Source organism: Diceros bicornis, chromosome 35 (genome assembly GCF_020826845.1).
Source record: "Diceros bicornis minor isolate mBicDic1 chromosome 35, mDicBic1.mat.cur, whole genome shotgun sequence".
Lineage (NCBI taxonomy): Eukaryota > Metazoa > Chordata > Mammalia > Perissodactyla > Rhinocerotidae > Diceros > Diceros bicornis.
The window spans coordinates 7111896-7125594 of NC_080774.1; the positions used below are offsets into that span (position 1 = coordinate 7111896).

General features: G+C 44.8%; 1 protein-coding gene across 1 annotated transcript; it reads right to left on the minus strand.

Annotated features, from left to right (window-relative positions):
* Positions 1-1382: 1382 nt before the first annotated feature.
* MTRFR (mitochondrial translation release factor in rescue) lies at positions 1383-13697 on the minus strand. The gene is made up of 3 exons (XM_058531296.1): positions 13365-13697; positions 3656-3963; positions 1383-2012 (listed from the first exon to the last, which is right to left on the minus strand). Exons 1-3 carry the CDS (start codon positions 13501-13503, stop codon positions 1794-1796), a joined length of 666 nt encoding a protein of 221 aa, XP_058387279.1. The 5' UTR covers positions 13504-13697; the 3' UTR covers positions 1383-1793.
* Between the last annotated feature and the right edge of the window lie 2 nt (positions 13698-13699).

Consider the following 13699-nt stretch of genomic DNA (forward strand, 5'->3'; position numbering starts at 1 on the left):
GGGTGCTGCAGGAATCTACTTTCATACAATGTGGCCACTAAACTCCAGCTAGCTTGAGTTCATCTGGTGCTCACAGGAAGAATTACTGGCTCTGGTGCTGAGAAAACACTGGGGTGGGTGTGTTGGATGTGCTGTGAGTCTGTGGTGGTCTCCACAGTGCCTTCCAAAGGGATTCTGAGGGAAGTTTTAATCTCAGCCTTAGGCACTGCTCCCCATGCAAGGAGGCTTCGCCTTGGTTGGGGGTAGACTCGGACAAGGGAGGCGTGAGGCAAGGTCCCAACCGTGGTAAGTGTAAAGGCTGTAGGAATGGGTTCCAGGGAGTGGGCTCGCCTGCATCTCCTTCCCGCACATGACAGGAAATTCAAAAAGGTACAAGAAAGGCGACGGACGTTGAAGCCTCTGTCCCTCCTGTCTGCAGCTCCCAGTTTCCCTTCCCCCTCTTCCTGGTTTCTTGTATACCATTCCATCTACTTTACTTGACTACCTTCCAAGTGGAGGTTGGAACGGGGAAGGGGTCTACACACTATAGCCAGAGGTCGAGAGAGCCTCACATAGAACACACTTAAGCTTCCAAACCAGGTCATGTCAAGGTGAGAAGAGCCTTAACTGGCTGCCTTAATGGTAAATTTATTTGGACCGGTGCTTTGGGCATCCAGTCTGGGCCTGCTGAATGGACCAGTCTTGACTGCAGAAGTGAGGCGGGCCCTGTGTCTGACAGTGGCCTTCTCGCCTCATCGTATTTCCCCCGCTCGTTTTATGCATGATGTGTTCTAACAAGCCATTAACCATGCCTAAAACACCCCAAACAATTGTAAGGTCAAATCCAGCATGAGTGATGGTATTGAGCACATTTGCAAACAAATGCAGTTTCTGGAACCTCATCTTTCATAAATCCACTAGTAAATCAACATACACGGAGTGACGTGTGTATTTCCACATCAGGGAGGTTACCTGGTAACATAGTCTATTAAGCTAATGGGGTAAATGGGCAAGTAACTTACTAACTTGTAAATTTTTTGCCATCTTGGTTTTTCTTTTATTCTCTTCACCTGACATTAAGCTAACTGACATCTAAGTTACCAGTGAGCAACGACCTCCTAGCAGATGACAAGGTCGCACTAAATGCTATTAATGTTTGACTCAATTCTACAGTTCTCCACAAAAATAGACCTTATTAATATTAATACAGTCCTGTGCCGTGTAAGACATTTCAGTCAATGACAGACAACAGTGGTTTCATAAGATTAGTACCACATAGCCTAGGTGTGCAGTAGGCTGTACCATCTAGGTTTGTCTAAGAACACTCTGATGTTCACACAACGACGAAATCGCCCAAAGACGCGTTCCTCAGAATGTATCCCCATTGTGAAGGGACACATGACTACTTTTTAAAAAAAAATTTTTATTTCTAACCTTTGATAATAAAGCAAAATACAATCACACAAATGTATAGCTTAAAAAAAATAAGGCAACATCCTGCTAACTACCGCCCAGGTCAAGAAAGAGTACTGTCAGCCACCCCAGAGGCCCCTCCAAGTGCCACATCCCAAGGACACCCCTTCCTCCTCCCTTGTAAGTGGTGGCTTCCTTGTGCTGCGTTATAGTTTTATTCCTGAACTGCGCATCTCTATTCACGACAGTTTGACCACCATTTAAAACAATTGGATGTCTTAAGTCTGTCAAAAATCTTTCCTTCAAAGACAGCTCTATAATAACGCTGGTGATGGAACTCACCACCATTATTCCTTGAAAGCGTCTGGCAGAGTGTTTTAGTCAGAATCTGCAGTTCTTTCTCAGTGCACATTTCTACTTGATTCCCAGAGATCTTTCAGAAGTTTCTTTTTTTCTAGGGTTTCCTTTGCTCTTTTTTTCCTTTCTTGCTTTTTCTTCTGGGCCTCTTGTTTTCCTTTGTACACAAGGCTGTTTTCACCATTGTAGAAAACATCCACTTTCTCTTGTAGGATTTTCCGAGCTAGCTTTCTGTTCTGATCAACTGATCTTGTGTGATGGCACTGTAAGAGATCATATTTTATATTGTGAAAACCACAGTTTGTTTTGGACAGGACCTCAGAAGACATTGAATTCAACCTAGTCACTTTATAGATGGGGACAGGCCTGAGAGGCAAAGCCACGTGTCAAGAATCCCAGTGAGTCAGTGACAGGACGAAGGCCGTACCCTTTCCCACGTCTACCCGGCCTCTGCCCCGTCCACACCCCAGCTTACTGTTGGCCTTTCCCTGATTGATCACTGGGAGTGCTGTTCTGTTTAGAAGCAACGGTAGCCTTCAAATAACTTAAAATCCCAAAATAATTTTGAAAACATCAACCAGTATGTCTCGCTTGTGGCCAGGGAACAAGCCCTTGGTGCATACCACGTGTAAATGTAAAATTCTGTCTGGAGGAGGAAAAGAGCCTCTTCATTACTGTCAATCATAATACTCATTATGTAACACCTTAGTTATTATGATCAAGTGCCTTGCAAAGCTATTTGATAAAAGAGAAATTCTGTGAAATTAAGATGAAAGAACAGTACTAAAACTTTGGAGTAAGTTATATAAAACAGGTTAAACAAAAATTATGTCAGGTTTCAGAATTTTACTTATTGCTCATGAATGACACTTTTTTTCAAGGAGGAAAAGAGAAGTGATTCAGGTTTTAATCGATATGCTCTTGGCTCAAAAACTTGGCCGTGAAGAACAACTGTTAGAACAGACTTTGGGTTTGGTCTGGGTTGACCCCTGCAGCTGTATGACCTTGGGCAAGTGATTTACCCTCTGTCCCTCAGATGCCACATCTGTACCATGATGAAGATAACGAGCGTGGGCTGTGAGGACTAAAAGAGTTAATGCGTGCGAAGTGGCTTAGACCAGTGCCGGCCACACAGTTACGTGAGATATTTGCTATTAGTATCAGTGGTACATGAAAAACCTGCCTGTGCTCTCTCTTCTCTACTGTACCTCAAGGCTAGTGCTGCCTTAGGGCCCTGGCCACACAGAATGGACTGGCAGTTCCCCTGAGAGGCAGTGGGGCCACTACCAAACCAGGAAACAGGAGAAAGCACTTCAGCATTTCCTAGAGGTTCAGAAAGTGCTGAAAGCTGGTGATATTCTGATCAGAGACTGGTTTTTTATATGAAGAAGGAAGACTACAGGCAGCTGTGCATGGCATGTTTCTTCTGTGGGCTGAAAATGGTTTGCCTCCGTAACCTCACCCTCACAAGGGTAGGTGTCATTGACATTTACCAAAGGGGTGACAGAGGGACACGGAGGATGTGACCATCCTGGTCACTAGGGGCTGAGCCGGCTAGCAGACAGTCCGGGCCCACGGCAGTGCTGCAGAGCTCTCTGCAGCCATCCTGCAGCCGAGAGGCTTTACAGGAACCGTGCTGCCTGCCAAATTCAAGGATGGCAGCAATAGCCTGGCTCCAAGAGATCCTGGAAGAAGGTTTCTGAGGCTGTGCAGGAGGTTCCGCCTGAGGGAGGATTGGCTCAGGGCAGGGGACGAGATCTGCAGTGCCCTCTATGCCCCAGGCCAGAATGAGAGGAGGCTGCAGCCGGCCATCATTATCACTCAGGAGCAATCTCCCGCGGCCGTGGCCATGTGAGCCCTCTGAAACTGGGACTCAGGGCCTCTCCCCGCAGGCTTCTTCCTCTACCTTGACCACCACGCCCGAGGGGATGTGCTTCAGCACCACGCAGTTGCTTGTCTTGTTGGTGGCCTGGCCGCCTGGACCCCATCCTTTCACAAACTGCTCTTCTAGCTCACGCTCGTCCAGGGACAGCAGAGCAGGGCGGTCCTTCTTGCCGGCCAGCTGGACCAGACTGACTGCTCTTCCTGCGGACAGCAACGTCGACTTCTCCCAAGGCCCAAGTCCCCACGACACGGCGCATATTCTGGTCAGCAGAGTAGGAAAGCGAAACAAACCTGAGGTGCTCATGGAGAGCGACTGCGCTGGTTCAGGACCTGAATTAGACAAAAAAGACAGCCTTTCAGGAAGACGCACTTGCTTTTCAAGATTATCCTGCGGGCTCTAACCTTTTATAACCCAGTTCAAACAATGACCACCCATCTATTACATAGGGTATTTGAAATCGGTGAAGACAGGTTATTCAGCAATACATACCTCTCTCCAGCCTCACATGGTCTACTGTGTTCTTAGCAGTACAAGCCCTGCCAGCGGATAAATATTTTCTTATAACAGACAAGAAATATCTTCAAAGCACCCAGAGGTACTGTTTTCTTGGGAAGGAGAGGTTTTTGAGTGTGAAATTCAAAGGAACAGGGCTGTAATTTGATAAAGAAATATTAAATAGTACATCAAGCAAGAATTAGGATCTGAGTCAAGCGACATTATTTACACATTTGAGAATCTTTGAAATCAAAATGTAAAGATGACAGTATGCAATAGTCTATGTTATAGCTGAGCTTAAACAGTCTGACGTAGTAAATATCACTATCAATCAATGTCATGATTGTTGTTTTTTAATGTTTCCGGTTTCATGGATTTGAATAGGAACATCTGTTCCCTCAGATGCACTGCCAATAACATGATCCAACTGGTACTCATCATTAGAATTCCCAAATCAACTGATTTTTATTCAGGTGCCTGTTAGGCTCAAAACACCATGTGAGGGGGCCGGCCCGGTGGCTTAGTGGTTAAGTGCACGCGCTCCGCTGCTGGTGGCCCGGGTTCGGATCCCGGGCGTGCACCGACGCACCGCTTCTCCGGCCATGCTGAGGCCGCGTCCCACATACAGCAACTAGAAGGATGTGCAGCTATGACATACAACTATCTGCTGGGGCTTTGGGGGAAAAAATAAATAAATAAAATCTTTAAAAAAAAAAAAAAACACCATGTGAGGTATAGCAAGCAATATGAGGTGAAAAAGAGCTCAAGTCTGTCTTTGTGAAGCTCATAGTCTAGTCAGAGAGAGAAGATATTAAAAAAGAAAGTGGTTTTTAACGATGATAGATTTAAATAACTACTCAAGACGTAGCATAAGGCTGAACCATCTTAGTTGACAAATGAATAGTAGAATCATAGCTATGAGGATATGGTGAATCCCACAGGCCTCTGCTTTTTTCGAGGGGAGGAAGCAGAAGGATCTGAAAGGTGTTAGCTCTTTTCAGAGATCTACATACGTCCCATGCAAAGAGGAGCAACTCACAACCTGGGCAAGTTTTCTCATCTGGAAAATGGGTACATAAGCCCTTCTCCACCCATCCCGCACAGGCTTAAAGATCAGAGAAAAAGTATTCCCAAAAGGGCTTTTGTTGATACCTTTGGAGGCATGAGACTGGTTTTTAGCAAAATCCCTGTCACCCAGGTGGACTATGGGAACTAGGAATGTGCCACTTGCTTAATGCTTCCTGATCAAGGATGATGCATGCACTAAAAACACATGTACTGCCCTTTTTAACAGTGGCTTCCCATGAGGCTCTATAGAGCTTCTTTTAGCATTTGAAACCTTGAAAATTCTAGCTCATGGCAACTGGTCTCTAACATAGGCAGGAACTGGACTATGCCTATGACAATTTCTGAAGCCAAAAGTCACTTACCATCCACCAAATTATCTCCCCAGGTTTGCTCTCAGATTTTACCTGTCACCCACTGTCAATTTTGACTGCTAACATCTACTGAGCCCACACTGATAACTTAGAGAAGCACCAAGGAAGCTTAATGCAGACACATGCTTCCTTGTAAATATGTGCATTTTCTGTTATTTTAAGTGTAAGTGTCCAATCTTAGTAACCAGTACAGCCGATACTGAGATGATACTGGTCATCCTTATTTATTTATTTATTTTTTGTGAGGAAGATCAGCCCTAAGCTAACATCTGCCAATCCTCCTCTTTTTTGCTGAGGAAGACTGGCCCTGGGCTAACATCCGTGCCCATCTTCCTCCACTTTATATGGGACGCCGCCACAGCATGGCCTGACAAGCGGTGCGTTGGTGCGGGACTGGGATCCGAACCCCGGGCCGCCGCAGTGGAGCGCGCGCACTTAACCGCTACGCCACCGGGCTGGCCCGATACTGGTCATCTTTAGGATGATAATACAGTCTTCTTCATCTCTATTATTTCTATGGAAAATAAATATAATGAAATATACTTTTCAAGCCTTACACCAATGCTGGTTTTCAGTTCTGTGACTGACATTATGGTCTGAACTCATACCTTCTTTGTGAAAAGCCTGACGTTCAGTATGTTCTCAGTCCCAGTGGGTGATGATTAAGGGGGTGTTGGTAAAGTGCTCCATGGCTGTGAGGGAATACATTCTGAAACACAGTGTGCCGATGAAAGTGGTACTTTAAAAATTGGTTTTGTTTATTGTGTGTGAAATATTTCAGAAGTATCTTTAGCAAAAGATAAGCAATAAACCCAGGTACTTTCTCAGAAATCTCTGCAACAAAGAATCCACTCCCCTACAAATGATTAAGTGAATGAGATGAAGTCAATGTCCCAAATTTCCTTTCCCTTATTTCTGCTTTCAATCCACAGAAAAAAATTCCTTTGTGTATCAACAGCGTCTAGTCCCTGGATTAGATTCATTATGGAACAGGAGCCCAGTGCCTCTCTTGGGGTTTCTCTTCCGCCAGTGAGTACATATGACCAGGCAGGACAGCACTGGGACACAGCGCAGTGACAAAGAAAGGAAGCAAGTCTGAGACAAGGCAAAACTCCCAGACAAAGGGCGGGAAGGAGAGTGCTTTCACCGCTGCGTTGTCCCCAGCCTCTGTGTTTCAAATCTCTACCTTTCTGTCCTAGTTCAGGGCAGACACACACACTGGAAGGTCTCCCACCCCACTGGAGTTCACGAAGGTCCCCAGTGCTCAGTTACTGGCTGCTTTGTTGAACACCTCATTCCAACAGCCCATTGGACGATTCTAAATACTCTTCGTATCTCCTGGAGCTTTGGCTCTATTCCAATGACTGCTCCAAATGACAAACACACCTAGGGTTCTACTTCCCCAAAGCCCAGAGAAGAACGAGGATTGGATTTCAGTTTTTGTGATACCCAGAGAGCAACCCCGAGTCTTTGGGGAACAATAAAAGCAGCTCAAGTTAGAGCTCATCGTGACATTAAAAAAGAGAAAAAGAAAAATGGTAACCAGAAGTGCTTGTAAGGGGAAACCAGCAGTCCTGACAGCTTGCCCTGATTCCCTTCTGCGAGTGTTAGCCAATCCAGGGCTGGCTCTCCACCCTGACTTCCCCTCCGCTCTGCTTTTCCTTTGATGATGGCTTCTGCACTAAACAGCTGACTGCAGTTTAGGTCAAGGCCTCTCTCATTGTCGGAGTCCCTTCCCACTAGGTCAAGTTAGGGATAACAGGTCTGATGCCTTTATAAGAGGGAATGTTAATTTGTTCAATGAATACTTTCAACATCTACTATGTGCCAGGCATGGGCCTCAGGGAGCCCAAGGAACCTGTAGCATAAAAGAGAAATTAAGACGTCCATAAATGTGATACATGTCAGCCCGGAATGGATAACATGCTATAGAGCAATGGTTCTCAAACTTTACTACACCCCCAAATCCCTGGAGGGCTTGTTATCAGAATATGGAACCTGCATTCTGTTAGGTGCCCCTCTTCCTGACCTGGATCCAGCCGGCACACGTTCCCTCCTCCGGCTTCCACAATCAACCGAAACCGAGACAGACAGCTAGCTGCAGGGACAGCAATGTCAGCTTTGGAACGGGCCGTGACTGGAGCAAACAATCCCAGACTTAAACTAGCTGCAGCAAGGTGGGGCTTGTGTCACCAGCAGCTCCAGTGCTCTGGAGAGTGGTAAAGAGGATGTAACACCTTTCCTTTGTGTCTGGGAGAGAGAAAGGATATCTGAATCTATTTTCGTGAAAGCATAGCATTTCAATCTCTGGACCCACCTTCTGGATGCCATTTGCCTCAAATACACTGTTGAAGTATTGTTGTTTAGAAAGGGAGAGTACTAGTTTTTCTTAGCCGCAACGTTCAGGGTATATCAACCTTCAAGAAACGTCATCAAAACTAACCAAAGCAACAGATGTGGAGATTAACCAAAATGGGGTGCTTTAGGAAAGATACTTGTTAAAGCTCTCACCACTCAAACTTCCCCCTGGGGATCTCACTGAATAGGATACCGGGTCATTAGGTCTGGGGTGGGGCCTGAGATTCTGCATGTCTAACCAGCTCCCAGGTGAGGCTGTTGCTGCTGGTCCAGGGACCACGCTTTGAGTGTCATGGCTAAGGGCTTTGAGCAAGGGTGCTGCCTGAATCCTGGCTCTTGGATGCTGCAACTGCTGGATGAGAGCCCCAGGATCATGATGGCAATGATGGAGACGAAGAGGGTTAGAGGAGAGTAATGGGTGGGAAAGGAAAACTTTTAGAGAAAAGAATTAAATGACCATTGATTTGAGCTAACAGTGAAGGTGAAATGGTTACAAGTGGATTGAGAAACTGGGTGATCTGAAAAAAGAACACCAAAAATGTTGCTTCTATTGCATGAATGTTCTAGAACAGTGTTGGCCAATAGAAATATAGTGCAAGCCACATGTGAAATTCTAAATTTTCTAGTAGGCACATTAAAAATAGTAAAAAGAAACCGATGAAATAAAGGTTAATATATTTTATTTAACCCAATATATCCCAAATATTATTATTTCAACATGTGATCAATATAACAAATTATTGAGATATTTCTTTTTTTATATGAAGTCCTCAACATCAGGGGTGTATTCACACTTACAGCACCTCAGTTTGGTCTAGCCACACATGCGATGGCTACCGTACTGGATCTAGAATTTTGCTACTCAGAGTGTGGTCCACAGAGCAGCAGCAACAGCAGCACCTGGGAGCTTGTTAGGGAGGAAGAATCTCAGGCCCCACCCCAGACCACCTCAGTGAGAACCTGCCTTTTAGTAAGATCCTCAGGTGATTCAGAGGCACATTCCCAAAGTTTGAGAAGCACTGCACTAGGACACAGGAATCAGCAAGTTCTTCCAGCTGGTAGGACACACACTTGTAAAAGCTGTTGTTTCGGGCCGGCCCCGTGGCTTAGCGGTTAAGTGCGCGCGCTCCGCTGCTGGCGGCCTGGGTTTGGATCCCTGGCGCGCACCGACGCACTGCTTCTCCGGCCATGCTGAGGCTGCGTCCCACATACAGCAACTAGAAGGATGTGCAACTATGACATACAACTATCTACCGGGGCTTTGGGGGAAAAATAAATAAATAAAATTATAAAAAAAAAAAAAAAAGCTGTTGTTTCTTATATTTCTAGTATTTAAGATTGAGACCAGAATTCAGGAGTGCTGATTACTTGCTTAGTCACAGTCTTGTTTCCTCATCCCCAATAAGGAGGTAAAATGACAGGTCTCTAAACAATGACCTAATAATGGTGAAGGACCAAAGAGTGAGCTTGAACAGACTGACGTGTGATGTTGCAGTTTTAAAAGACAAAATGGCCAGCTGATGGCACTGAAGCGAAGTGAGAAGAGAATGATTTTCTGAGAAATGATTAATAATAATTCATGTTTCAAAAGTGTGTTTTGGTGCTTCCTGCAGAATGGGAGTTAAAATAAAGTAGCCTTTCGGGCCAGCCCTGGTGGCCTAGTGGTTAAGTTTAGCACGCTCCACTTCAATAGTCCGGGTTCGGTTCCTGGGTGCAGACCTATATCACTCTTCTATCAGTGGCCATGCTGTGACAGCCAGTCACATACAAAATAGAGGAAGACTGGTAACAGATGTTAGCTCAAGGCAAATCTTCCTCAGCAAAAAATAAAAATAAAATAAAATAAAGCAGCCTTTCTCTACCTTTCTCATCTAGCTCATCCTCCTGTTCTAGGTGCCTGAAATCCTGTGAGGGCTGGAATACCTCCCCAATGGAACCACTGGGAACTGCGGCTGAGGCCTGAAACAGACCCTGTCGTTTCCTAGGCTTGGGGTTTTACACTGAAGACAAAGCAACTCTCATCCACAGTAAGTGTTTGCAGACAATTATTCCTCAAATAAGAAAAGCATAATGGATTGCGCAGGAGATGCAGAGCTGTTATCCCTGATTTTGGGGGACAAGAGGAAAAGGAGATGACTCTGGGTCTGCTCTAAATTTAATAGGGTTATGCTTCAGCGTGCAAGAGACAACTAATGAAGCAGGTAAAGAAAAAAGCTTTGAATTCATACAACACCAACATCCCGTTCAGTTTTTTAACCAAAAAACTTTGAATCCACAGAGAATTACACCTGTCCTATTTGTGCGCATCACTGTGATCTCCTTCTATTTACAGCATCTAATAAGAACTTTATAATTTATCAACCACACTATTAAAATAAGACAAACACAAAAAGCAGCAATAACAACACTCTACCTTTTCTTCTAAAAGTCTTAAAGGCTCTATTATCATTAATAATGCTTTGTATGTTTAGGGCTTAAATGTTTTCAAAGCACTTTCAAATACATTATTGTATTAGATACCAATAAAGAAGAGATGCATACCATGTGGATTATTTTAGGAAGACTTATCTTGGAAGCACATTAGGAATTCCATTTTTTAAACTAATCTTTCTACAGCTGTTTCTTTACCTTTCATTACATCTCTAAATCTGTTCTTTCCCCAGCTCCTTAAAAAGCGTTAGCTCATTTTCCTCAACTTTCTCTTCCTGACTCTTCCTCTCATTTTTTTCTCCCTGAAAGGCCATATTGCTTTGTAGTCAGCATGACCTGCATCAGTGTCTCGACTCCATGATTTATGCACTGTGCAACTCTGGCCACATTTCCTCATCTGTAAAATGGAGGTAATACCATGTAGGGTGAGAAAAACATTGAACACGTTGCCACAAATGTAAAGCACTTAGTAGCACTCCAGATCCCTAAACTACAAAGCTGAAGAAACTCTGATGAACACACGTCAATTGTGGTCTTACCCCACAAACCCAATCTGCAAACTGATTATTTCATGGACTTTTGTTTTAGAGCTCAGGGTGAAAAGGCACCTAGAACAGTGACCTGCAAATTATTTTACTTGCTGTGGTCCAATTTAAGAAGTACTTGGAAGCCATGCAATTACCAAAGAGACGCTGTTTGGTGAGGTCATAATTGTGGTCTATGAAATCAGGTGCCAAAGAGATAATAATGATGCCAAGAATACAGTTTGATTTCCCAGCAGGTTCAAATTGAAAGATAAAAAAACACCTTCAGGGCTGGCCCCATGGCTTAGTGGTTAAGTGCGTGCGCTCGGCTGCTGGCGGCCCGGGTTCGGATCCTGGGCGCGCACCAACACACCACTTCTCCGGCCATGCTGAGGCCGCGTCCCACATACAGCAACTAGAAGGATATGCAGCTATGACATACAACTATCTACTGGGGCTTTGGGGGGAAAAAATAAATAAATAAAATCTTAAAAAAAAAACAAAACACCTTCATTGGTGTAGGTCCTGGTTTAAACATAGAGATCTTTATAAATCATTAATATAGTAAGAAAAATGATGAAAGCCAAGAAAGATGAAAAAATTCATATTTATATGTACACCTGCTCATTTCCATGTTTAATAGTTAAACTACAGATTTGAAGTTTTAGAGTTCTTCATTTTTTGCTGTGGGGAACTGGCCCCTCAAAATGACAAACTGTTTGAATATAAAAATCAATGACACAAAGTAACACCCTGGCTAAGACACAAAATGCTTCAAGCCATTAGCAGCCATTATTACTGAATAGACTGATCTTATTCCAATGAATGTGCAAGATCTCCACTCAAAAACTGTCAATTTGAAGCCTTCAAAGCAAAAGAGAAATACTTGAGCAATTTGATGTTATAATAAAATCAGATGAGGCCATAAAATAGTGGTATAGGCTTGCATTCAAGCAGTACAAAATCTCCACTATGGGGCAGGGGAGATTTAGATTAGATGAAGTTATTATTCTTAATATATACTTGAATTTCTAAAGCCTTCTACTTGTTTTCTATATTCAAAAATAATTTCTGTGGACTTTAAAAAGCTACCTTTTTAGCTATTTATAAAGCTTCTCTCTAGTCCAATTAGTCAAAGGCAATTTCCACTCTGAATTTTTTAAATTATACCAAAAAGCCTAACCTAAGAAATATGGTGTGAACAACCTTACCAAAATATTTCACCGCATCAGTTGGTTAACAAGATAACTTGGTTAATTAGAATACTAGCTCCTGAACATGTTGGCTTATTAAGATATTAATAGATTTTTTAAAAATTACCTAAAATCATACCGATTAAAAAAAAAAGAAGTAAACACGCTAAAACTGAACAGAGTCCATTTGATTTTGTAGCCAAAAGCAATGATCTCCTGCCTCTCGCATGGAGAGAACTAATCTCTAGTACTCGATTTTGGGGTTAATATTATTCTTGTAAGGAAACATCTCTCTCTCTGCCTGGAGCTGTCTCAGGAATTCATGCTTCTCAATTCTTCTGTGAGTGCAAGATTCTACAGTGTCTCAAATAATAGATTGTGTGACCATCTGAAAATTTGTGATAAAAGTGTTTTTTTGTGTGTGTGGACTTGAAACATGGTCACTGAAAACAGAGCCATGTGCTCAAAAATGACTTGATTTTGGTTAGGTATTACATGAGCATAGTATTGACTGGTGGATTAACACAATGGGGGGGGGCTTTCAATTTATTTAGCTTGAAATCTTCCATACACCATGGGGTTTTGGAAAGAAATTGATTTTTTACTGCTGAAACATAATTGTTAGGTAATCTTAGGAGGCTCAGAAGAGATGGAACGCATCCTGGCAGATTTGTCATTCCAAGGGCAATGGCTTCGTCCTGGTTTCTCAGGCACATCTAAGTAACAGGGCCTGCGAAGTCCCTTTACTGTGGGCTCATGACACTTGGAGGGAAATCTAAGAGCTGGAGGTACCTTGAAGGTTAACTAGTCTGAAGAATGTGGACTGAACAAGGCATATGAGCCGGGCTGGGGGCCCACAGGGAGGGTAGCGGGTTCTCGCTGGTCCTTCGAAAGGCCGGGCAAGAGCAATGGTGACACCTACTATGTGCCAGCCTAAAACAGCCCCTGCTGCGTGCTCATAGCTCCATGAGGCTCTGCGGAACAGCATCATGAGGCGCGTTCCACTTGTCCGCGGGCCTCGGAGGAACTGTTTTCTCCAGGGCAGTGGGCTCGCCTCCCCCCACTCCCGTCCCTGAAAAGCCCAAGGGCCGATCCCCAGCAGCCTGGGCTAAACCAGGTCCTGGGAGAATTTAGCTCAGGTGTCTGGGCTGGCTGCACCCCACCGCCAGCGGGGCCGCAGGTCAATTGGCTACGCGACTCAGGGTCGCAAGCCGGGAACCAGTCCTTTCTGCAGAGCCCTTGACAGTCGCGGGCAACCGCGTGGGTGCCTGGTTTCTCCGCAGATGCTTACCTGGCCTCAGGACTGGCCTCGGGCCCCCAGTGTTCGGGGGGAACCGGAATCGCCGCAGGGGCTGGATCTCAAGCGCGCTGCCGGGTCTGCGCACGCGCCGTACTCCTGCCGTGGCTTCCCTCACCTGCCCGAGGCTCATTCTTACCAACTGCGCATGCGGGAAGCTGAAGCGTCTTTCCCGCGTGGCAGCTGTAGGTTCCCAGAGAGCCAATCAGACGAGAGGAGTTGACAGCAGCCCCGCCGCCTCCTATTTCCCAGGCTTCGGACCTCCCTCTAGCGTGAGCTGCGGGAAAGGGAGGAGGAGGTCGACGCGCGCGCCGCAGCGCGGCCGTCTC